The sequence below is a fragment of the Ceratotherium simum genome, chromosome 8 (genome assembly GCF_057802395.1).
Source record: "Ceratotherium simum simum isolate JZ-2026a chromosome 8, ASM5780239v1, whole genome shotgun sequence".
NCBI lineage: Eukaryota > Metazoa > Chordata > Mammalia > Perissodactyla > Rhinocerotidae > Ceratotherium > Ceratotherium simum.
Window position 1 is genome coordinate 63,050,219 of NC_141907.1, and position 23,806 is coordinate 63,074,024.

The 23,806-nt window shown below is 40.0% G+C and overlaps 1 protein-coding gene across 2 annotated transcripts; it reads left to right on the forward strand.

Annotated features, from left to right (window-relative positions):
- The first annotated feature begins 2,889 nt into the window (after nucleotides 1–2,889).
- Nucleotides 2,890–8,721, forward strand: CXCL13 (C-X-C motif chemokine ligand 13). Of its 2 annotated transcripts, none has more exons than XM_004431015.3 (4): nucleotides 2,890–3,006; nucleotides 4,565–4,697; nucleotides 7,498–7,578; nucleotides 7,853–8,721. In XM_004431015.3, exons 1-4 carry the CDS (start codon nucleotides 2,943–2,945, stop codon nucleotides 7,905–7,907), a joined length of 333 nt encoding a protein of 110 aa, XP_004431072.1. In that variant the 5' UTR covers nucleotides 2,890–2,942; the 3' UTR covers nucleotides 7,908–8,721. The 2 variants fall into 2 exon arrangements, with proteins under 2 accessions (XP_004431072.1, XP_087290594.1); XM_087434468.1 differs by having other exon boundaries at nucleotides 7,856–8,721.
- The last annotated feature ends 15,085 nt before the right edge of the window (nucleotides 8,722–23,806 follow it).

The window sequence follows — 23,806 nt, forward strand, 5'->3', positions numbered from 1 at the left end:
TATCTTGAGGCAGGCCGGTATAAGGCTTCTTTGGTCAGTAAAGCTAAATACAGAACTCTGGGCATTAAAAGGACCAGAATCACATTTTAGACTTGCTCTGGAATTAGCTCCTTGACCCAGTGGTCCTATTTTAGCAATGTCCAGTTGTGGAATTCCCTAGATTTATTCAGAGTCCTCTTTCAGGTACCTTTTTCCCCATGCTTTTACTGTTATTGTCAGCCTCACTCATTTTTGCTCTAACAAGGAGATATATAGTACATATAACAGAGGCAAATGTGAAACTCCTACACTCGGGTCCCAAGATCCAATCGCATAAGAGTGAATTGAATGTGACATAGTCAGAAATTGACCATTTTCAGCAGAAACAGAAATTGTGTTGACTGCCAAATTAATGTAAGTGACCAGAATAATATTATTCAGTCTAGGAATGCATTAATAGAAGAACAATGCCTAGGACAAAGGAGGTAATGGGCTTCCTCTATTTTGTATTGGCACAGCCATACTTGGGGTAGTATGGTATTCAGATGTGTGTGCACACGAGAGTTTGTGTGTGTGTGTGTGAGTCAGAGAAGGTATGGGAAGGAAGAAGGAAGGGCAGTCATGATTTAGGAGAAACAATGAAAAAGATCAACAGGTTTCAAAAAGATAAACCAGGTGGAAAAATGATGGTGAGAGAGCTTCAAACTGTTTTATAAGTTAAAAAAACCAGAAATATTTACCTTTGAAGTGTGTACATGTAGGTTTTAGAAAGGAAGTTAGTAAGACCTATTGATAACGGATGCATGGATAGATGGATAGATGGATAGACAGCCAGACAGACAGGCTACCTATTGAATACATTCTACGTGCCAGGCACCCTGCCGAGAACTCTACATACACTAGATAATTTTATTCCTCAAACAATCCTTTGAAATTAGTATTATCCCCATGTGAAAACTGGTAAATATGAGGCATAGATAAATTAAGTGACCTATCCAAAGTCATTGACTGGGTGACTCCATAGTTTGTGCTCTTAACCTCTAGTTTATAACCCCATGTGACAGCCACGGAGGTCCACTGCTCAGATTTTCCTTAAAGAAATAACTTGCTGGCCAGCTGTGAGAAGTAGTTAGCTGACAGCCTCCAGCTGTTAACACCGTCAGGATCTGCTTCAGCATTCTACCAGACACCATGCTGTTTCTGAGAAGCCCCAGCCAATGACTGAGTATGGCAGGGGTAGGAGGGCCTGGACATCTCTGCTCATTGTGGGGATCCTCTAATAGATGAGTATGGCAGGGGTAGGAGGGCCTGGACATCTCTGCTCATTGTGGGGATCCTCTAATAGATAGCTTTTTCTCTGGAGCCCCCCGTTGAGTTGAGTTGTCATGGACTTTGTTAGATCAGCCTTGCAATCTGAGGCTCTCCCTGCCTCCTCCCCACTTTTATCTATCACAGGAGTTATTCTGGAAAAACAAAACAAACAAACAAAAAAACTTCTTTTATTCCAACATCCATCTCAGCATCTGCTTGTTGGGGAACACACCCTGTCTTCAACTATTTGCAGTGCTACATATGAAAGAACATTTAGAATTGTTTTCATTTGGTAATAAGGGGTTGAATTAGGACAAAGTGACTGAACTATTAGGGAAGCAGCTTTCACATATACATAAGAAAGATCTTTCTAACAACTAGAACTGCCCACACAATGGAAAGGCTGCCTCCAGACTGCCAAGTTCCCTGTCCCTGCAGTCATTCAGGCCAACCGGAGAACTGCTTGTTGTAAGAAGGGAGTGTGCCATTGCCACAACCCCCACGCCATACACACTGGAGCATCTGGGATGTAAACATCCACCATGCTAACTGAGTAGCAAAACTCAAATTGTTTAGAAAGCCACACCAGGAAGACCAAATCTCTGATTTTTTCAGTGGTTCAGTGGGTCTGGTTTCATACATCCATACTGTATACTCCCAGGGCAGCCCAGTGGCACTCTAGGCCAGACCAGCCATTGTCCACATACTTTTTTTTAATCAAAGAGCTTCTAGCAAGTGAGTTAAGGCTGTGGGCTAATTGTCCTCACGGGCTATTTGGCGGGATCAAAACCCAACTGTACATACGCCTTGTCAAACAAACTGTAATATGGGGTTCAGCACCCGATGAAATCCTAATGACACCCTCCATTGACACCTGGGGCTCAAGCTTAATAACCTGCATACCAGAGCCAGAAAGATTCTCTTCCTCAACGCTGTGGCCTCCCTCCCTTCATCAAGACACAGGCACACCAGTGAGGGGGCACATTACTTGCCCCTTTCCAGGAATTCCATGATGGTTAGATTACATAAGTAATCACATATTTCAGATAGTGAAATAAAAGGTGGGAAAGTCTGGTAGAAAAACGGTAACCTAGTCAGCATAGGGATCTGTCTATCAGGAGACATTCATTAGATCTGCAAATATTTACTGAGCACCCACCAAAGGCTTGACTCTCTTGCAGGTTCTTGGGACACAATGACGTGCCCGACAGAGTCCCTAATATCATGGAGCATATATTCAAATGCCATTGAGACAGCCTGCTGACCTTCACTGAGAGAAGCAGTCAAAGCCACCATCACTGATAGTGATCCTAGAGAGAGTGTGGTGGAGCCTCCAAACTGATATCTTTTTCCTCCCTCCCCACCCCCAAATTCCTGCAGCATCCCTGCCATTTACAGACTACATGATCAAGAAATATTTTATTAGACTAACAGTGCTCTGAAGCAAATTCATAAAATTTGCAAGAGGAGTTCAAAAAAAAAAAAAGCAAGCTCAGCAATATTTGGGGGCTTTTAAAACTGATGATGCAGCTGACCTACTAGAGACAAAGGCAGTGGGAGGGCCCTTTCTGGTATAAATAAATAGGAGTCTCTGTGCTGAGAACCCACAGTGTAGACTCAGAGCTGAAGTCTGAACTCCACCTTGAGGCAGAATGAGGTTCACCCCAGGATCTCTGCTTCTCATTCTGCTGGTCTGCAGCCTCTCTCCAGTCCATGGTGAGAACTTTCACTTATGTTGTCATTGTGCTTTGAATAGAAATGGTCTTCAGCCATTTGAATTTTTTTTCAATTAGAAAATGGAGGGAAATATGACTGAAGGGGAAAAAACTGCTCAACTGCTTCTAGATTTCTAAAAGTAAGGTGCTTAGGGATTTAACTCTTAGAGGCTGAAAGCATTTCTATTATTAAGATTGTTGTCCATAGAAGGAGATGCTGGATTTCCATTGTCTATGTGACTTATGTTTGGTTTGTCTACTCCTGGCCTTTTTCAGGTTCAGCTCTGCCATAACTAATTCTTTCCATGTGTCTCTTCTTTGTTCTGCCTTTCAATGCTACCCCTTCTGACCAAACCCTTTATATTGTTTAAAGATTATTGACCTCAACCAGTTGGTCTCCTACAGGGAAAGTCTGATACAACTCTGTATGGTTAGCTCTGACATGAACCAGGTGCACGCTTTCTGCAAAGAAGCAGTCTTGCGAGTCTGAATGAGGAGGCTATCTTTGTGTAGATAGATAAATATCTAGTTGAAGTGGTAAGTTTTTATATAGCTGAAGGAATCTGATGCATGTGCAGAATGATACACTCTGCTCAGGTGTAGAGAACACATTTTTGTTCTTTAAAATGCAGGGAACGTTTTTTTCAATTTTTTCACGTTATTTTCATTCTTCAAGACCCTCATCTCTTTCCTCCTCCATAATGCTTTTCCATTGCTCCTAGCAAAGCCCTCTGTTCCCATCATGCAGTTTGGACCTTGGGTGAAACACAACATTCTGTGATATTTTAATTTTTGTTCCTTTGCTTCCCCCACTAAATTGTAAACACTTTGAAAGCCAGGTCCCTTTTATTTGCAAATACATGTCAGGCATGGTGGTAGGCACTGGGGTTAAAGAGGATAGAATTCATTAAAATGCATGAGATGAATCACTTATAAAAGGATTGGTACTAATACCTTTTGTTGTTGAATAAAAATAGTCTTGAATTTTTATTACCAGATTTTTGTTTGGTAATGATTTGCAACTGAGATGTTTGGTAACAATTTGCAACTGAGATGGAGACGTTTTTTGCAACAAAAACAAAAAAAAATCTTCTGTGGCATTTCCTCCAACAGAGAGACAAGGAGGGTTGAGGGGAGTATGATAAGAGAGAGAACTCTGCCACCCCTTGTTATTGTTCCGAGGGCTCTGTAAGGAGTTTGCCTCCTCAGTTTTTATGTGTTGAGAGTGAAGATCAGTTGATTTTATTGCATTAATTATAACTGATAGCGGCAGTTCTTGAATTTTATTATATGGACAATCACCTGAGTACCAATATAATGCTATCACAAATTTCCATAGGTGTTGTGTTTTTGAAAAGCTAGTTTTATTTTTATGGTTTTGGTAGAAGATGTTTGGAAATAAGCCAAGACAAACAGAAATACACAAATTAAAGTCATGTGGGTGGAAGCACAGACTTAAATTTTTAAATCTTCAATTGCACCGTATGAAAGATTAGTAATTATGTTCTAGTTATGAATTATATGCCAAAGGATTAAAATAACTGATTCTGTGTTTACAGGTGTTCTGGAGGCCTATAACACAAACTTAAAGTGTAAATGCATCCGAGAGACGGTACCCTTATTCCCCTTCCGCATTGTTGACCGGATTCAAATCACTGCCCCTGGGAATGGGTGTCCAAACCCAGAAATCATGTAAGTTGCAAGGAAAAAATATATGTGATTCCATTCTCCCAATGAAATTCAGATCAAACGTTGCCACATAGTGTTCTTACTTACTCAAGAATCCCAAAGTGATTCACTCTCAGTGTCGCTAACAATTCTCAAGCTAATAATGACTGAGAATCAGTGATACTTAGACCTGAGCTAAGTGTTTTCTGCACATTCACTCATTTTATTCCTTCAACAGCCCTATTAAGGTATGTCTATTGTTATCACTCCCTTCCAGATGCAGAAATGCAGGCTTAAGGAGGTTAACAAACTGCCCTGAGGAACACCATTAGAAAGGGACAGAGCCAGGATTCCACCCACACTTTCTCCCAACCAAGCCTCTTATCCACCAAATACAAATTGCGGACAGAAGCAGATGCTTTGTTCCTCAGAAGTTAAAGAGCAAGAAAATAAGTAACACCAACAGTCCTTGGTGGAATGCCTATTTTATGGAATTCTCCTTTAGCTTTATGTTCTACCAACTTTGATCCCATAGCTGATTAAAAAGTTAGACTAATGAGGCAGAAGTGGCTGCAAGAAATTTAACAGATATTTTCTTTTACTGAAAGGTATGACTCCTTTCTTCTGTGACCCTCCCTTTTCTGTACTCCCAGAGAAATCTGCAGATACTTCTATCATAGCATTTTCCATGGCACATCAGATGAGACTTTACACACTGCATGGAAAGCCCCAGCCCAGTGCCTGGCACTGTGGCAAATGTTCAGCAAACGTTAGCTGCGATTATTATAGCATCATTGTGTTGAAACAATCAGGTTTGTTTTTTTCTCTTTCACTCCCACCAGAAAATAAGTTCTTTATAGACGGGGATCAAATATTATTTCTCTATTCCTAATGCTTTATCCCTTACCTGGCATATACTAGAGGCTCAACAAATGTTGGATTGTTGTAGTAAATATTTACAGCAATAGATTGTAAATTTACAACAATTTGCTATAGATATTTTGCTATATCACTACTTAGAACTTCCATTTCTCCTTCCTGGATCTATGTTAATGAACCAAGCACCCACAACACATTGACATATTTGGCATAGCATCTTTCTCAGGGCATCCCTGACTTGGCTTTCATTAGCAGCTCTTCGCTGGGACTTCTTTAGACTTTGAAATGTTTGTAAGGACCTACTTTTTGTTTATCCCATTTTGATATCAGCGTTTCGGGTCTTGAACTAGTTACATTCAATTTATAAAGAAAAAAATGGGATATCAAAAATATGTATAAAATTTTTTCATTAAAAAGACATTATACTTTCACTAACGTCTTTGCCAATGAAACCACAATTATTGCCCTCAAACTCAGAGATGTGAAGTCTAGCCAGGACCTATCTGGGAGCAGTTCCTCTGGCTGTACAGAAAACTGAGATTCCTTTCCTTTCATTACATTTCCTCTGTCATGAGGACATGACACCTCTCTCTCTCTCTCTCTCTCTCACCTCTCTCACCTCTCAACCAAGGGAAGTAATGCACTCTTATTATCTCTACTTCAACTTCCATCATTTTGAGGTGACAAAAATTTGATTTCTTATCTTCTTACCAAATTCTGCATTTCTGAATTTTAACCAGATACAGAAAAATAAGCTACAAATTATTATGAGAAACACATAGCAGTGAGGAGGGAAAATACTGTGAGTGCAGATGGTCAGAAATCTGTTTTTCCATCATGGAATTCCTAAACCAAATTAGAAGGTTCTGCCTAAGAACTCAACAGCTCTATGACCTCTGACCTCTCTAAGATTCACTTACAAGGGTAGAATTTCAAAGCTAGATGGATGAATCCTTGCTGTTTGTCATTTTATAGCTAAGATAAATGACACATCAAGAAATTGTGTTTTGTTCAAGGTTACACCAATAGAGAGTAGTCTCCTAGTTTGCTATCACCTGGGAGACCTCACTGCTTCCACTGCAGGTAAAACACTCAACACCGTGTCTGGCACTTGGTAATCATTCAGATGACGCCCATGTAGAGCGGTGACTAAAGTATGGGTTCTGGAGTCAGATAACCTTCATTTGAATCCTGCTCTAGCATGCATTCATTGTGCAATCTTGGACAAGTTATTTAAACTCTCTAAACCTCAAGTTCCTCATCTGAAGGTGAGGAAATAATAGTTCCTCCAGCACAGGACTTTTGTGAAATTAATTGAGATAATCCGTGTTACCTGCTAAGCATAGCAGCTGGCACATTGTAAGTGCTTGATCAATATCAGCTATTAGCTATTGTTGCTGCTTTTGTTGTTGCTTAGTTTCTTAGAGCAGTGAAAGCCTCGCCAACTGGTGGTTTGACAAAATGCAGATGCCATTCAGAACAATCAGCTTGGTAACCTCTCCCACATTAAATTTCATTGAATTTTTTTTCAAATGAAAGGTCCTCAAGAGAGTGTTTTTTATAGTCTGTTTTCTCCCAAGATCAATGAACAAACACAGTTTAAAGATATCGTGACATAGCTTTAGAAGCGAGCCAACCTTGGAGTCAGCTAGTTGGTCCATCTCCAACTCCTGTAAAGGTTGTCGACAACACACTAACCTCTGACATGTGAGAGTCTGTCAACTTCATATTCAGCTTCACCAGCTCACACATACCAGGCTGCAAATGGTGTTTTTCTTGTTTCTCAGACCTCCTGCTACAAATCACTGACTGCAGATCCAAAACTGCCACCTCCAATTTCACTTCATCTGGGAATAATTATTTTTATATTTGACTCTTTCCTTAAGTGCAGGATTGACTAAAATATGACACTGCTTTATTTTTATTTTTGTTTATTTTCTTACAGACTTTGGTTGAAGAATAAGTCAGTTGTATGCTTGAACCCTAAAGCCAAAAAGACACAAACTTTAATGAAGGTATTAAAGAGGTAAGTCAGGCATACCAAGGGTTTTCAGATTCGTTTGTACTCAAGGCTGTCCCATGGGGACCATTTTAAATTTATGAGAAGTTCCTAAAAGAAATGCCTATGCTTCACTATTATATATCAGACAGAGTTGAGGTGACTCATTCTCGCAGCTCAGTAAACTAAACTGAAGCCAGTATGCATAATAGTCCATGTTTGATATCTCCAGGGGAAGGCCACATTTTCTGGTAAGTCTTTCTCTAAACATGACTCTCTTGTTTTTGTTTTTATTTCACAGAAGAAATGTACTTTTAACTCCACCAGCTCCAATGTCTAAGAAAACGACTGTCTGATGCCAATATCCCCACTAAGGATACCTGCATTCCCCCTCATTCCTGCTCTGGGTTTTAGTTTTGTGTTTGGTTGAATCTTTTCCAAGAAAAAGTGCTTCCCCATACAAGCAAGCATGAGAATATATGTAAAGATAACCCTGCAGAAGGTGATGGGGCAAACTTGAGCTTTTTGCGAATACAGGACCCTACATACTTGGAGTTTACATTCTTATTCATCAAGGAGGAAAGTTTCTTTGAGGATAGTTACTTAGTTAATACATATAGGTTTCTTCTGATAATATACCGATTGTTTAATGATAAATTTTCCTAGAAAATAAGGGAATGAGAAGTAAAACCTCAAGTCTGAATACGTGGCTTCAATTAAGAAGGAAATAATGCAATGCATTTCAATCATTTTACATCCTAAGAAAACCAGACTTCCATAAGAGCCTGGAAAAGCTGCTTGGGAAACTCATGGAACTTCGGCCAGACAGCAGACAGAGGGCTTCTTATAGTAGAATCTTCCATGTGAAAGCTCACTATTGAGAGGAATGGGGTCCTTCTTCTATTTTAACAAGTTCCTTTGTAAGATTTATTGTCATGCATAAAAGCTAATAACATTCAAAGATCCCAAGACTTAAATTCATAGAATATTCAGGAAAAACATTTAAAGTGTGATATTCAGATATATTATTTTATGTATTTGCTTTGATGAACTTTTTACTCACATCTTTTGCACAGACACTTTTTTTTTTTTGATCTCTAGTATCCAATTTTTTAATGCTTCCTATTAAGCTAATGCTATTCAATAAAGCTGAGCAAACATTTTACTTAATTATGAGTGATTCATTCTTAACAGAACATTTACTCAAATTTAGACATTCTTTGACTCACCAAAATGAAATGTAGGATTTCATCATGTTAAATTTTTTTTTTTCCATGCCATTTGCCTTTTACAGATGATCTAAATTATATGGCAATGGGTGAGTGAAGTGATTCCTGATATTAACACAGTGGGAAAATGCTTGACTATGAGGGCCTCTTTCCCTTGATATACTCAGGATGATTTCCTCCAGAAATTTCCAAACTCTTACTAAAACCCATTTTCACTGTCTCAGTATATTGATTCTTAAGGTCTCCAATGTTTCATTTGACAAAGTTTGACAAACAAAAGTTTCAGATACTTAAACTCCCATCTCCTTCCTTCCCTGGTTCCAGCCTGGCTGTCCCACTACTGCGCTGAGCTCCACTCGGTTCGTGCCCTTCGCTCTCCCCGCTGCTTTCAGGTTTCCACACCCAGCACACCCAGGTTCCAAGCTATATCTGGCTCTCTTTTTTCTCTTTTTATTTTTTGACTTATTTTTATTAAATAGATTTCTTGGGAGGAGTAAAGAGTACTTATAAATACAGTCATCTCTCGTATCCGTGGGGGACTGATTCCAGGCCCCTCACCGATACCAAAATCCGTGGATGCTCAAGTCCCTTACATAAAGTGACCTAGTACAGTGAATACGCTTGGCCCTCCATATCCGCGGGTTTCACATCTGTGGATTCAACCAACCACAGGTGGATACTATACTACATTTTCTGTTGTCTACAATCCAATGTTTATTTCTTACAAACATACACAAACAAAGGGGTCATAAAATGCCATCAAAATCCTTCATTCTAGCATTTTTCAGACTTCAACTTTTAGGGATCAGGAATCATTTCATTCTTTAGTTTGATTTTAGTCTTGAGAATGCAGCTAGATGAATATTCAGGAACCTCAAATAAGACATACTACCGTTTCCTATGAGGAAGTTACTATTATCACCCTCGTTTTACGATGTAGAAGCTGAGACACAGAGTGGTTAAGTAACTTGCTCAAGGCCTCACAGCTACTAAAGAGCAAGCCGAAGTTTGAACCCAGGCAGTCTGGGTCCAGAATCTATGCTTCTAACCACTATACTATGCTGATTCTCTATGGGGTAGGCATCATCAGTGTCATTTTACAGAAGCAGAAACTGAGGCAAATAGACATTCACTTGCCCCAAATCACATAACTAGTAAGAGACAAAACCAGAGTTCAAACACCAGGTCGCCTGACTCCTAAGCAAATGGTCTTAACCAAGATACTATACTGCCTAAAGTTTTCTTATCCTTAAATGTGTTTCTTACCTCAATCCCTTTGTCTACCCTCTTTTCAGGGCCAATCAAAGCCAGGGGAAGGGTGGGAGCTCCAGAGCGTTCTGGCATCACCTGGGTTGAGATATCCATGTAGCGTAGTCTAATCCCAGGGGGACTGGACCACCAAGAGGGCAGCGTGAAGGCAGTGGGCAAATGTCCAATGAGAAACTAAAAACAGGGCCAGTGAGTGTTTCTAAACTTGCTTTTCTTACCACACAAGCACCCATTTCTCAAAAGTCACAGTGTATTTAGGGATAATCAACCTGATTTGCAACAGGAATTTCACCCCTTAGTTAGACACAGGATAACTTGTTGAGCCATGGAGTGTCTGAGGAAAAGTGACTTTTAGCTGCTCTGAGTGGGTTTGGGTCCAGAAAGAGAGAATGGTGAAACCGTAAGGCAGAATTTAGGTAATTTATGGCTACGTACAGACACATACAAATTAATTAAAATACAAAGTAAAATAGAATTGAAGGGAAAATACAAGGTAATGCTGACCAAAACAGGATGTTCAACTCTGGGAAACAGAATGAAGGATCCAAGGATCTCTTAGCGGCAGAACTCAGGGACCTCTAACAAAGTGAGGTGAGACTCAATTGCTCTGCTCACACTCATCTGACCATTAAAGGCTCAAGGAGGAAAAGATTATGCTTCTCCAAGGGAAGCAGTATTCTCCCTTCTACCCTCTAAAAGGGCTTACCCTACCTCACCTGGACATGGCTTGCCCAGCTGTATGAGTTCTGTCCTAGTGTAACCCGGGGCCCTCCAGGACCGGTTCAACTGACTTCATCTTATCAACAGAGTAATTAAGAAATTGTCTGTCAGAAAATTTGCAAAGTTCACGTAGCCAGAGCATGCAGAGAAGAAGAAATCTTGACCTGAAATGACCATGGAACCAAAGATTTCTCTCCCCATGGAACCAAAGTACTGGGACATGACCAGAACTTAAAAGTCAGACTCTTATCGGAAGCAAGGGGTCGGTCATTCAGGAAGATCTGGTGTTATAATTCCCTCCCCACCCTGTCATAAATGTTTAGAACCTCATCATAAATGTTTAGAACCTTACCATAAATTCTTGAAGCCCACCAATCAAAACCTGTCCCACCAGCATTTCTGCATGCCAGCCTGTTCTCTCTAACCTCTTAAATTTTGCCCCAAATCCTGAATCAGGGAGACAAATCTAAGGGCACACACCCCCATCTCACTGCAGATAGATCTCACAGAATAAAGCTGATCTCTTTTCTCAAAAGCTGATACCATAATTAATTGGCTTGTTTATGCACATTGAGTAGGAGAACCCCATTTTTATGAAGTAGCACCAGTGGTTTCCATTTTCCATTGCCTTCCTTTCTACAATTCTTCTCTCTTACTGAGATGTGCCATTTTACTGCTCCCAACTCTGTGTAAGGATTGGTGCATATCCCAGGGGTTTCTTGCTCTGAGGTAAAATTTGGTGGCACTTTTGAACAGAATTGATATCGGCTCAAGACAAGGTTGACATAAGGGAAGCCATATTGTAGAAAAGAAAAACTCTATTGTAGCTTTGAATGACCTCTGACAAACTAACCCAGCTGGATATGCACCCTCCAGGAGATCTAACTGCTCTGTAGATTTTACCACCCCTGCTTGTGCATGTACTTCCCAGCTGTGATAAGATGATAACTTTGCTTTTTGAGTTCCTTAGGAATGTGATGACCTCTGAACAGAGAATCTATGCTGATAGCCATCATCAGTGAAAACTGAAAGATCTGGTGTGGCACTCCCAGTCTGTAACACCAGAAGGTCAACATTCCTAACCCCCTCCTCCATAACCCAATGGCCTATATAACTGCTGTAAGATTTCGTGTCGCCTTAAGATGGTTCTTTTGGACATGAGTTGGCCATCTTCCCTCTTCCTAGCAAGCTGTAATAAAAAAGTCCTTTTTCTCCTACCACCTTGCCTGTTGAATATTGGCATGTCTTGCAGTGAGCAGAAGGCCCCACATTGGGCGGTAACAGAATGAATGTGTTGGTCTACAGAAAACTTAGTGGAACTGAGAAAGAGAGGACACTCATGAGTCAGAAGGATAATATTTGAAAGAGAAGTCTCACCATTTTGTGACTCTCAAGGACAAAGGTCCTCCATCAGCAGCAGCATCTGGAAACTTGTTAACATAAATATTCTCAAGCCCCTCTCCAGACCTACTGAATCAGAAACTCAGGGGTTAGGCCTAGCCATCTGTGTTTAACAAACTGTGGTATAATAAAATATACATTTGGTCTTTGTCCCTAGTTCCTGGCACAGAGCTCCAAAAATCCTCGGAATTTCCTGACTGATAGGTGCATCTTTTGTTATTCACAATGAGCCCCTTTCAACCACCTGAGTTTATGCTAATGAAGTGGGCCCCTAGACAAGATAGCTTCAGGATGGGGCTGGCAGCCAGAGGAATCAACCATGTGATTAGAGAGTTGGAACTTTCAGGCCTGGACCTCCAGGGAGGGGAGAGGGGCTGGAGGTTGAATTCAATCATCAATGGCCAATGATTTAATCAATCATGATGGCCTACATAATGGAACCTCCCTCCATAAAAACCCCTAAATAATGGGGTTTGGAGAGTGTCTGGGTTAGTGAACACATTGAGGCGCTAGGAGGGTGGTGCACCTGGAGAGGTCATGGAGGCAATGTGCCCCCTCCCCCCACCTTGCTCTATGCATCTCTTCCATTTGGCTGTTCTTGAGTTGTATCTTTTATAATAAACCTGTAATCATATGTAAAGCACTTTCCTGAGTTCTGTGAGTCATTCTAACAAATTATCAAACCTGAAGCGGGGGTTGGAGGGAGGGATCATGAAAATCTCCGAACATGTAGTCAGCTGGGAAGAAACATGGACAGCCCGAGCACCCCATCTGCAGCTGGCATCTGAAGTGGGGGCAGTCTTGTGAGACTGAGCCCTTACCCTGTGGGATCTGTGCTAACTACGGATAGTTAGTGTCAGAGTTGAATTAAATTGTGAGACACTCAGTTGGCGTCAGAGATTTGGAGAATTGGTTGGTGTCAGTAAACCCTTGAGAAAAAGAAACATTCACAAAACCTCCAGGTGATTATGATGCTACTAAAGTTTGACAAGTATTGTTCTAGGATAAGGGCTCTCAACCCTCAAAGTGTATTTGTCATCTAGGGACTTCCTTTTTTTTAATATCAGGTTAATTAAGGTATAATTTACAAACAGTAAAATTCACCCTCTTTCGGTGTTCAGTTCAAGGAGTTAGTTCAAACAGCCCCTGTCTTAGTCAGGTGGGGCTGCTATAACAAAGTGCCATAGACTGGGTGACTTATAAAAAACAGAAATTTATTTCTCACAGTCTGGGGACTGGAAGTCCAAGATGAGGGTGCGGCATGACTGATTTCTGGTGAGAGCCCTCTTCCAGGTTGCAGACTGCTCACTTCTCATTGTATCCTTACATGGAGGAGAGCAGAGAGGGGAAGTAAGCTCTTTGGTGACCCTTATAAGGGCACTAATCCTATTCGTGAGGGCTTTACTCTTATGATTTCATTAATGCTTAATTACCTCCCAAAGGCCCTACCTCCCAAAACCACCACATTTGAGAGTAAAGTTGAATTTTGGGGGAATACACACATTCAGTGCATTACAGCCCCAGCCCCTGTTCTGTTCCTATAATTTGCCTTTCCCAGAATGTCATATAAAAGGAACCATAAGATGTACAGTTTTTTGTCTGGCTATTTTCACTTTGCATAATGTTTTTGAGATTCGTCATGTTGTTGAACGTATCAGTGGTTTATTCTTTGTTGCTGCTGACTGCTATTGCATTGTATGGATATACCACAGTTTGTTTATTCATTCACCAGTCGATGGACATTTGATTTGTTTCCAGTTTTTGGCTGTTATGAATAAAACTACTGTCAATATTCATGTACAAGTCTTTGTGGGAACATATGATTTTGTTTCTCTTGAGTAAATATCTAGAAGTGAGATTGCTGGGTCACACGGTAGATGTATATTTAACTTTATAAGAGGCTATTAAACTGTTTCCCAAAGTAGCTATACTATTTTGCATTCCCACTAGCAATATATGAGAATTCCAGTTGCTTCACATCTTCATCAGCACTTGGTATTGTCAGTCTTTCAAACTTTAGACATTTTAGTAGATATTTAATCTCTTGTGGTCTTAATTTGTATTAATTAATTAATTAAAATGTCTAATGATGTTTAGCAGTTTTTAATGTGCTTATTTGAACTGCATATAACTGCATTAGAAATCTACCTTACTTGAAAGCCTTTCTCCATTGAGTTACATTGGCAAAGTTATCAAAAAGAAATTGATGATATATGTATGGGTCTACTTCTGGACCCCTATTCTGTTTCCTTTTTCTATATGTCTATCCTTATTCCAATACCACATGGTCTCTATTAGTGTAGATTAATAATAAGTCTTAAAATTCAATAGCAGGAGTTCTCTACCTTTGCTCTTTTTCAAAATTATTTTGGACCTAAGTCCTTTGCTTTTCCATATGAATTTTAGAATCAGCTTGTCAATTTCTACCCCTTAAAAAATGACCTTGATTGGGATTATATTGAATCTATAGATCAATTTGGAGAGAACTGGCATCTTAATAATACTGAGTCTTCCAGCCATGAACACGGTATATCTCTCCATTTATATAAGACTTCTCTGCTTTCTCTCAGCAATAATTTGTAGTTGTTCACATTCAGATCTTGCAGTCCCCCAAAAGCAAACCATGAGCTATAGCCTTTGAAGGACATTCATCTGTAGGACCAAGATAAGCAGGTGTGTTCCTTATTTATCATCCATATCATTTTTGAAGTGGTCAGATGTGGCTTCTAGCCTAACCTTAATTAGACAATATTGCTCCCTCCTTCACAAAAAAGTAGTGAATCACTTAAAGTGATTAGATGGGAAACCCTCAAATTCCTCCCACCAGATCTGCAAGTCTGCCCAAATTTCCTCCCATCCTTATCAATTCCCTTTTGCTACATTAGAGTAGGTATCCTTACTCCTCATTCCTCCAAGGCCGATCCCTCTACCTGTGTTTTAAATCTCATCCTCTCTCACTATCTCAGGAGCCACACATTATCAATTATTCTTTTGTTCTCCTTTATAATCAACCACTTCCTCCCAATTAGTTTCATCTCCATACTATTTAGTCAGCCCTGGTGGTCTAGTGGTTAAGATTTGGTGCTCTCTCTGCCACAGCCTAGTTCATGTCTCGGTCAGGGAACCACACCACCCATCTGTCGGTTGTCATACATTGGCAGCTGCATGTTGCTGTGATGCTGAAAGCTATGCCACTGATATTTCAAATACCAGCAGGGTCACCCATGATGGACAGGTTTCAGCAGATCTTCCAGACCAGACAGATTAGGAAGAAGAAACTGGCCACCCATATCTGAAAAAATTGGCCATGAAATCCCTATGAACAGCAGCAGAGCATTGTCTGATATAGCACTGGAAGGTGAGAGGAGAAAGCAAAAAGACCTGGCAAGGTTCGACTCTGCTGTATACAGGGCCTCTAGGAGTCAGAATCGACTCAATGGCACTAACAACAACCATACAATTTAAACATGTCCTAGTCTCTCCAAAAGCAAAAACAAACAAAAAAGCCTTTTCCTAGACTCCTTCTGGCTATTGTCCCCCTTTTCTCCTCTATCACAACCAAACCCCTTGAGTTGTCTGTACTCAACATCTCCATTTTCCTAAATCTCTCTCACTCTGCAGCACCCTCCAAATCAGGCTTCTACTCCATCACTGCCCCAAAACAACTGTCAATAAGATCACCAGTGACCATTGTAGCCATATCAGTCAGCTATTTCCACAACAGTACTAAATAGCTCAGTGGCTTACAATAAAAACATTTATTTCTGGAGTGACGTCAGCGTCACAGCAGAGTGAGATTTCCGTAAACTCTTCCCCCAATAAGATACAACAAAAAGAACAGTCACAGACCAACAGCGGAATCCTAGACAGTGAAAAGCAGGATCGGAAAGATCCACACGGCCGCACATCTGAGAGTGGAACGTGCTGGGCCCCCAGAGGAAGTAGGAAGAGGTAAGGAGAACTCCTCTCCCTCCCCATCAGATCAGCGATCCCGGGTCCCCGCGGATCCCAGAAAGGGGGGAGGGGTGGCCCTCTGTAGGGAAACCATAGCTCTTTGGGCTCTTTCAGCCAGTGGGAAACTCTCACACAGAGCACTCAGAATTGCAACAGGGTACCATCAACATCTGAGCACCCCAGAGAGTGGATTACAAGGGGGGAACGAGAAGCCCCCCATGCCAGGGACCCAGCGGGCAAAAGAAAGAGCCCCCCCACCCCCCACCCCCATAAACCAGACCCTGCAGCTCAGCAGACCAGACCAGAGCAAGCTACCTGTGGATCACGGATCACAGCAAACAGGTGGGGCAGAGCTAAGGGGGCTCAGATTACACAGCCCTTTACCCCCACACAATGGCAGCGAGTGGAAATTACAGCCAGAGATTTCCAGGATGAGGAAAAAAAAAGCCAACACAGGAACCACAATGCAAAGATACATGAAATCACCAGACCAGAAGGAAAATGACAAGCACCCAGAAACCAACCCTGAAGACACAGAAATCCATAACCTAAACGACAGAGATTTCAAAATAGCTATCATAAAAACACTCAACGGGCCGGCCCCGTGGCTTAGCGGTTAAGTGCGCGCGCTCTGATGCTGGCGGCCCGGGTTCGGATCCCGGGCGCGCCCCAAGGCACCACTTCTCCGTCCAACGTGAGGTCGAGTCCCACGTACAGCAACTAGAAGGATGTGAACCTATGACATACAACTATCTACTGGGGCTTTGGGGGGAAAAAAATGAATAAATAAAATCTTTAAAAAAAAATAAAAATAAATAAATAAATAAAAATAAAAACACTCAACGAAATAAGAGACAACACAGACAAACAATTAAATGATATTAGGAGTTTCTTCACAAAAGAGATTGAAATCATAAAGAAAAACCAATCAGTGCTGATGGAGATGAAGAACACAATGGAGGAGATAAAGGAGAATCTGGAATCTTTAAAGAACAGAGCTGACAATATGGAGGAAAGAATTAGCATTTTAGAGGATAGGAATACAGATATGTTCCAGATAGAAGAGAAGAGAGAACTAAGACTAAAAAGAAATGAAGAAAGTCTCCGAGAAATATCTGACTCTATTAGGAAATGTAACATAAGAATTATAGGTATTCCTGAGGGAGAAGAGAGGGAAAGAGGAACAGAGAGCCTATTCAAGGAAATAATAGCTGAGAATTTCCCAAATCTGGGGAAGGAGCAGGAAATACCAGTAAGCGAAGCCAATACGTCACCTAAACAGGTCCACAGGCAAAGGCCCTCTCCACAACACCTAGTGGTAAGGCTAGCCAGAGTCAATGACAAAGAAACAATATTAAGGGCAGCTAGACAAAAACAAAAAATGACATACAAAGGAACTCCCATCAGGCTCTCAGTGGATTTCTCAACAGAAACTTTACAGGCTAGGAGAGACTGGAATGATATATTCAAAATACTGAAAGACAAAAACTTTCAGCCAAGAATACTCTATCCAGCAAAAATATCCTTCAAATATGATGGAGAAATAGTAACTCTCCCAGATAAACAGAAGTTAAGGGAGTTCATGGCCACGAGACCCCTACTACAAGAAATACTCAAGAAGGCCCTCAGGCCTGAACAAAAGAAGAGAAAGGGAATACAAAGCTTGCAGCAAGGAGAAAAATAGGTAAATAAACTCAGAAAAATAGTAGATCTTTACCAGAGTAGGTTAGCAACAACTTACATACCAAAATCAAAGATCAAAGGAAGGAATTCACCAAAAATAAATTTAACCTCATCACTATAAACACACAGCCACAACACAAGATAGAATAAGATATAACAAGAACGACTTAGAAGGGGAAGAGGAAAGTGATTGAATTGACTTAGTATAAGGAAATAGGAGGCCATCAGATAATGGACTATCTCATACACAAGATTTTTTACACAAACCACAAGGTAACCACTAAACAAATAATCAAAGCAAAATCACATATGATAAACAAAGAGAAAACTAGAAAAGTCATAAGACAGAACAACCAAACTGAATTGGCAGTCCGAAACAAATGGGACAAGAAACAAAGGAAAGTCAAAAGAACCAGAAAATAAGTGACAAAACAGCAACATTACGCCCTCATCTATCAATAATTACCCTAAATGTAAATGGATTGAACTCTCCAATCAAAAGATACAGAGTGGCAGGATGGATTAAAAAGCAGGACCCAACAATACGCTGCCTCCAGGAAACACATCTCAGCTCTAAAGACAAGCACAGGCTCAGAGTGAAAGGATGGAAGACAATACTCCAAGATAATGGCAAACAAAAGAAAGCAGGTGTTGCCATACTCATATCAGACAAAGTAGACTTCACAATAAAACAGGTGAAGCAAGACAAAGAAGGGAAATACATAATGATAAAAGGGACACTCCACCAAGAAGACATATCACTTTTAAATATATATGCACCCAACATAGGAGCACCAATGTACATAAAGCAACTATTAACAAACCTAAAAGGAGACATTAATAACAACCCAATAATAGTAGGGGATCTTAATACCCCACTTACATCAATGGATAGATCATCCAGACAAAAAGTCAATAAGGAAATAGTAAACTTAAATGAAAAACTGGACAAGATGGACCTAGTGTACATCTACAGAGCACTCCATCCAAAAACAGCTGACTACACATTCTTCTCAAGGGTTCATGGAACATTCTCAAGGATAGACCATATGTTGGAAAACAAAGCAAGCCTCAATAAATTTAAGATGATTGAAATCATAACGAGCAACTTTTCAGACCATAATGCTATGAAACTGGAAATGAACCATGAAAAAAAAACTGGGAAGGTGACAAAAATGTGGAGATTAAACAACATGCTACTGAACAACCAATGGATCATTGATGAAATTAAAGGAGAAATCAAAAACTATCTGGAAACAAACAAAAATGAAAATATGCCATACCAAACCATATGGGATGCAGCAAAAGCAGTCCTGAGAGGGAAAATCATAACGATACAAGCCCACCTTAATAAACAAGAAAAAGCCCAAATAAGCAACCTTAAATTACACCTAACAGAACTAGAAAAAGAAGAACAAACAAAGCCCAAAGTCAGCAGAAGGAGAGAAATAATAAAAATCAGAGCAGACATAAATGAAATTGAGAACAAAAACATAGTAGAAAGGATTAATGAAACAAAGAGTTTGTTCTTTGAGAGGATAAACAAAATTAACAAACCCTTAGCCAGGCTTACTAAGAAAAAAAGAGAAAAGGCTCAAGTAAATAAAATTAGAAATGACAGAGGAGAAATTACAATGGATACCATGGAAATACAGAGGATTACAAGAGAATACCATGAGAAATTATATGCCAAAAAATTGGACAATCTAGAAGAAATGGATAAATTCTTAGACTCATACAACCTCCCAAAACTGAACCAAGAAGAAATGGAGAATCTGAATAGACCAATCACAAGTAAAGAGATTGAAATAGTAATCAAAAACCTCCCAAAAAATACAAGTCCAGGACCAGATGGTTTCTCTGGTGAATTTTACCAAACATTCAAGGAAGACTTAATACCCATCCTTCTCAAACTATTCCAAAAAATAGAGGAAGATGGAACACTTCCTAAATCATTCTACAAGGCCAACATCACCCTGATACCAAAGCCAGACAAAGACAATACAAAGAAAGAAAATTATAGGCCAATATTGCTGATGAACATAGATGCAAAAATCATCAACAAAATTTTGGCAAACCAAATACAGCAATACATTAAAAAGATCATACACCATGATGAAGTGGGATTTATACCAGGGATGCAGGGATGGTTCAACATCTGCAAGTCAATCAACGTGCTACATCACATCAACAAAACAAAGAATAAAAACCACATGGTTATCTCAATAGATGCAGAGAAGGCATTTGACAAGATACAACATCCATTTATGATAAAAACTCTCAACAAAATGGGAATAGAAGGAAAGTACCTCAACATAATAAAGGCTATTTATGACAAACCCACAGCCAACATCATACTTAATGGGGAAAGACTGAAAGCCATTCCTCGGAGAACAGGAATGAGGCAGGGCTGCCCACTCTCACCACTCCTGTTCAACATAGTACTGGAGGTTTTGGCCAGAGCAATTAGGCAAGAAAAAGGAATAAAAGGAATTCAAATAGGTAATGAAGAAGTGAAACTCTCACTATTTGCTGATGACATGATTTTATATATAGAAAACCCTAAAGAATCCATTGGAAAACTATTAGAAATAATCAACAACTACAGCAAAGTTGCAGGGTACAAAATCAATCGACAAAAATCAGTTGCATTTCTGTATGCTAATAATGAACCAACAGAAAGAGAGCTCAAAAAGATAATACCATTCACAATTGCATCAAAAAGAATAAAATACCTAGGAATAAATCTTACCAAGGAGGTGAATAACCTATACAATGAGAACTACAAGACATTATTGAAAGAAATTGATGATGACATAAAGAAATGGAAAGATATCCCATGCACGTGGATTGGAAGAACATAGTTAAAATGTCTATATTATCTGAAACAATCTACAGATTCAATGCAATCCCAATCAGATTCCTAATGACATTATTCACAGAAATAGAAAAAAGAATACTAAAATTTATATGGGGCAACAAAAGCCCCCGAATAGCTAAAGAAATCCTAAGAAAAAAGAACAAAGCAGGAGGCATCACAATCCCTGACTTCAAAACATACTACAAAGCAATAATAATCAAAACAGCATGGTATTGGTACAAAAACAGACACACAGATCAATGGAACAGAATTGAAAGCCCAGAAATCAAACCACACATATACGGACAGCTAATTTTTGACAAAGAAGCTAAGTACATACAATGCAGAAAGCAAAGTCTCTTCAATAAATGGTGTTGGGAAATCTGGACAGCCACATGCAAAAGAATGAAAGTGGACTATCTGCTATCGCCATTCACAAAAATTAACTCAAAATGGATCAAAGACCTGAAAGTGAGACCTGAAACTATAAAACTCATAGAAGAAAATATAGACAACACACTATTTGACATTGATCATAAAGGAATCTTTTCGGATGACATGCCTACCCAGACTAGGGAAACTAAAGAAAAAATAAACAAGTGGGACTTTATCAGATTAAAGAGCTTCTACAAGACAAACAAAACCAGAATCAAGATGAACAGACAACCCACCAGCTGGGAGAGAATATTTGCAAAACATACATCTGACAAGGGGTTGATCTCCATAGTATATAAAGAACGCACACAACTGAACAACAAAAAAACAAACAACCCGATCAAAAAATGGGCAGAGGAAATGAACAGACACTTCTCCAAAGAAGATATACAGATGGCCAATAGGCACATGAAAAGATGTTCAACATCACTAATCATCAGGGAAATGCAAATCAAAACAATGCTAAGATATCACCTCACGCCCGTTAGAATGGCTATAATCACCAAGACAAAAAACAACAAATGTTGGAGAGGATGTGGAGAAACAGGAACCCTCATACATAGCTGGTGGGAATGTAAACTGGTGCAGCCTCTATGGAAAATGGTATGGAGATTCCTCAAAGAATTAAAATTAGAGATGCCCTATGATCCAGCCATCCCACTACTGGGAATCTGTCCAATGAACCTGAAATCAACAATCCAAAGAGGCTTATGCACCCCTACATTCATTACAGCATTATTCACCATAGCCAAGAAGTGGAAGCAACCTAAGTGTCCCTCGACTGACGATTGGATCAAGAAGATGTGGCATATATATACAATGGAATACTACTCAGCCATAAAAAAAGACAAAATCGTCCCATTTGCAACAACATGGATGGGCCTGGAGGGTATTATGTTAAGTGAAGTAAGCCAGAAGGAGAAAGACAAACACTGTATGATCTCACTCATATGTGGAATATAAACCAACACATGGACAGAGAAAACTGTATTGTGGTTACCAGGGGCTATGGGGGTAGGGGTGGGGGTGGGAGGTAGGCACAAGGGGTGACGGGAGACATATATATGGTAATGGACAAACAAAAATATACAACCCAAAATTTCACAATGTTAAAAACTATTAAAACATCAATTTAAAAAAATACCTAAAAAAAAAAAAATTTATTTCTTTTCCATGTGTCTTCAGGTCAGCTGAGGTTTGGCTGATAAGAGTAAGTTTGGGATTAATTCAGGCCATTTGTTTGGTTCCCATCTACTCCATGTGTCTCTCATTTGGGGAGGATCAGATGGTATTCAGGACAAATTCTTCTCATGGTGATGGCAGATGCAGAAGAGAGGTGAGCAGAAACATGCTATGCCTTTTATCGTCTAGGCTTTGAATTATCAACCTGTTTCTTCCACTCACATTTCATTGCCCAAAGCAAGTCAAATGGCCACAGCCATTATCAGTTGGGCAGGAAGTTCATTTTGCCTCTGGTAGAACTCCAAGACCACATGGCAAAGGGCATAGGTACAGAGAGGGGTAAAAAATTGGGAACAATAATAAATCTGTCACAGTTGCCAAGTACAAGGATCAGTGTTTCATGCTCATCTTATGGAACTCAGTAGTATTTTTCAGGAAAGGAGGACTGGTGTACAGTTCCAATCTCTCCCCTTGGCTCGCAGAATGGCACACTGATGGATTTCCTTCGACCTTTCTGGACACTCCCTCTCAGTCTTACTTTCAGGCTCACCGTTCTCCCTCTGGCCACTCAATAATAGATTAGACTTGTCTCTTCTTTTATCAGTATATACTTCCTCCCCAAGCAATCTCATCTAAGACTTTCCTTACCATGTAAATGCTGTTGACTCCCAACTTTTCATCCTCAATTCTCCTCTGAACTCCATTCCATTCCACCCAAATGACTCTGCTACATCTCCACTTTGGATTTTGCAAAGGTAGCTTAAACAATGTCAAGGACCAATATTCATGATCCAATTCCAATCTGGTTCAATTTCAGCATTACCTATCTCAGTGAAAGCTCTACAACTTGTCTAATTGTGCAAGATGAAAAACTAGGACTCATTTCAAAATTTCTTTCTATCACTACCAGCTCCATACCCAATCCATAACAAAACTCCATCGACTCATTTCCATAAATATCCCCCAGTCTCTCCGCACACTCCATCTTTACTGCTACCCTATGCCGAGTTGTCATCAATTCTCACCTGGACTAATTAAATAGCTTAAAGTTGTGGGTCTCCCCCACCTCCTCTGATATCCCTCTATAATACAGCTAACTAAGGTGATCCTTACAACATGCAAATCAGATGATGTCACTTTTGCTTCATTTCCAAACTCAAGGGTCACTTCCTCAGGAAAGCCTTCAGCCTAGGTCAGATCTCTGTGATACGCTCTCATGTAATTGTCTCTTTTCCCTGAGAACTTACCTCAGTCACTAATAATACACTTGTTAGTGTGACCATGTAACAAATATCTGTCTCCCCAATAGGCTATAAACTCCATGTGGTCAAGAACTATGTTTGGGAGAGTGACATCAGCATCATGGCAGAGTGAGTTGTTCCTTTTGTTTCTCCTCTCCAAGTTACAACCAATCAGACATCCATTGATCAACAGAGAATTCCCTACACAGCACAACAGGACACCTAAAAGATCCATGCATCTATACATCTGAAGGTGAGTGGACTGGACTGCTGGGAGGCAG

Bases quoted from the DNA above. Each gene is read 5' to 3' on its own strand.
- CXCL13 (XM_004431015.3), top strand. From the start codon at position 2,943: ATGAGGTTCACCCCAGGATCTCTGCTTCTCATTCTGCTGGTCTGCAGC. The intron at 4,698-7,497 runs GTAAGTTGCAAG...ATTTTCTTACAG, and splicing joins TGTCCAAACCCAGAAATCAT to ACTTTGGTTGAAGAATAAGT. The intron at 7,579-7,852 runs GTAAGTCAGGCA...TTTATTTCACAG, and splicing joins TTAATGAAGGTATTAAAGAG to AAGAAATGTACTTTTAACTC.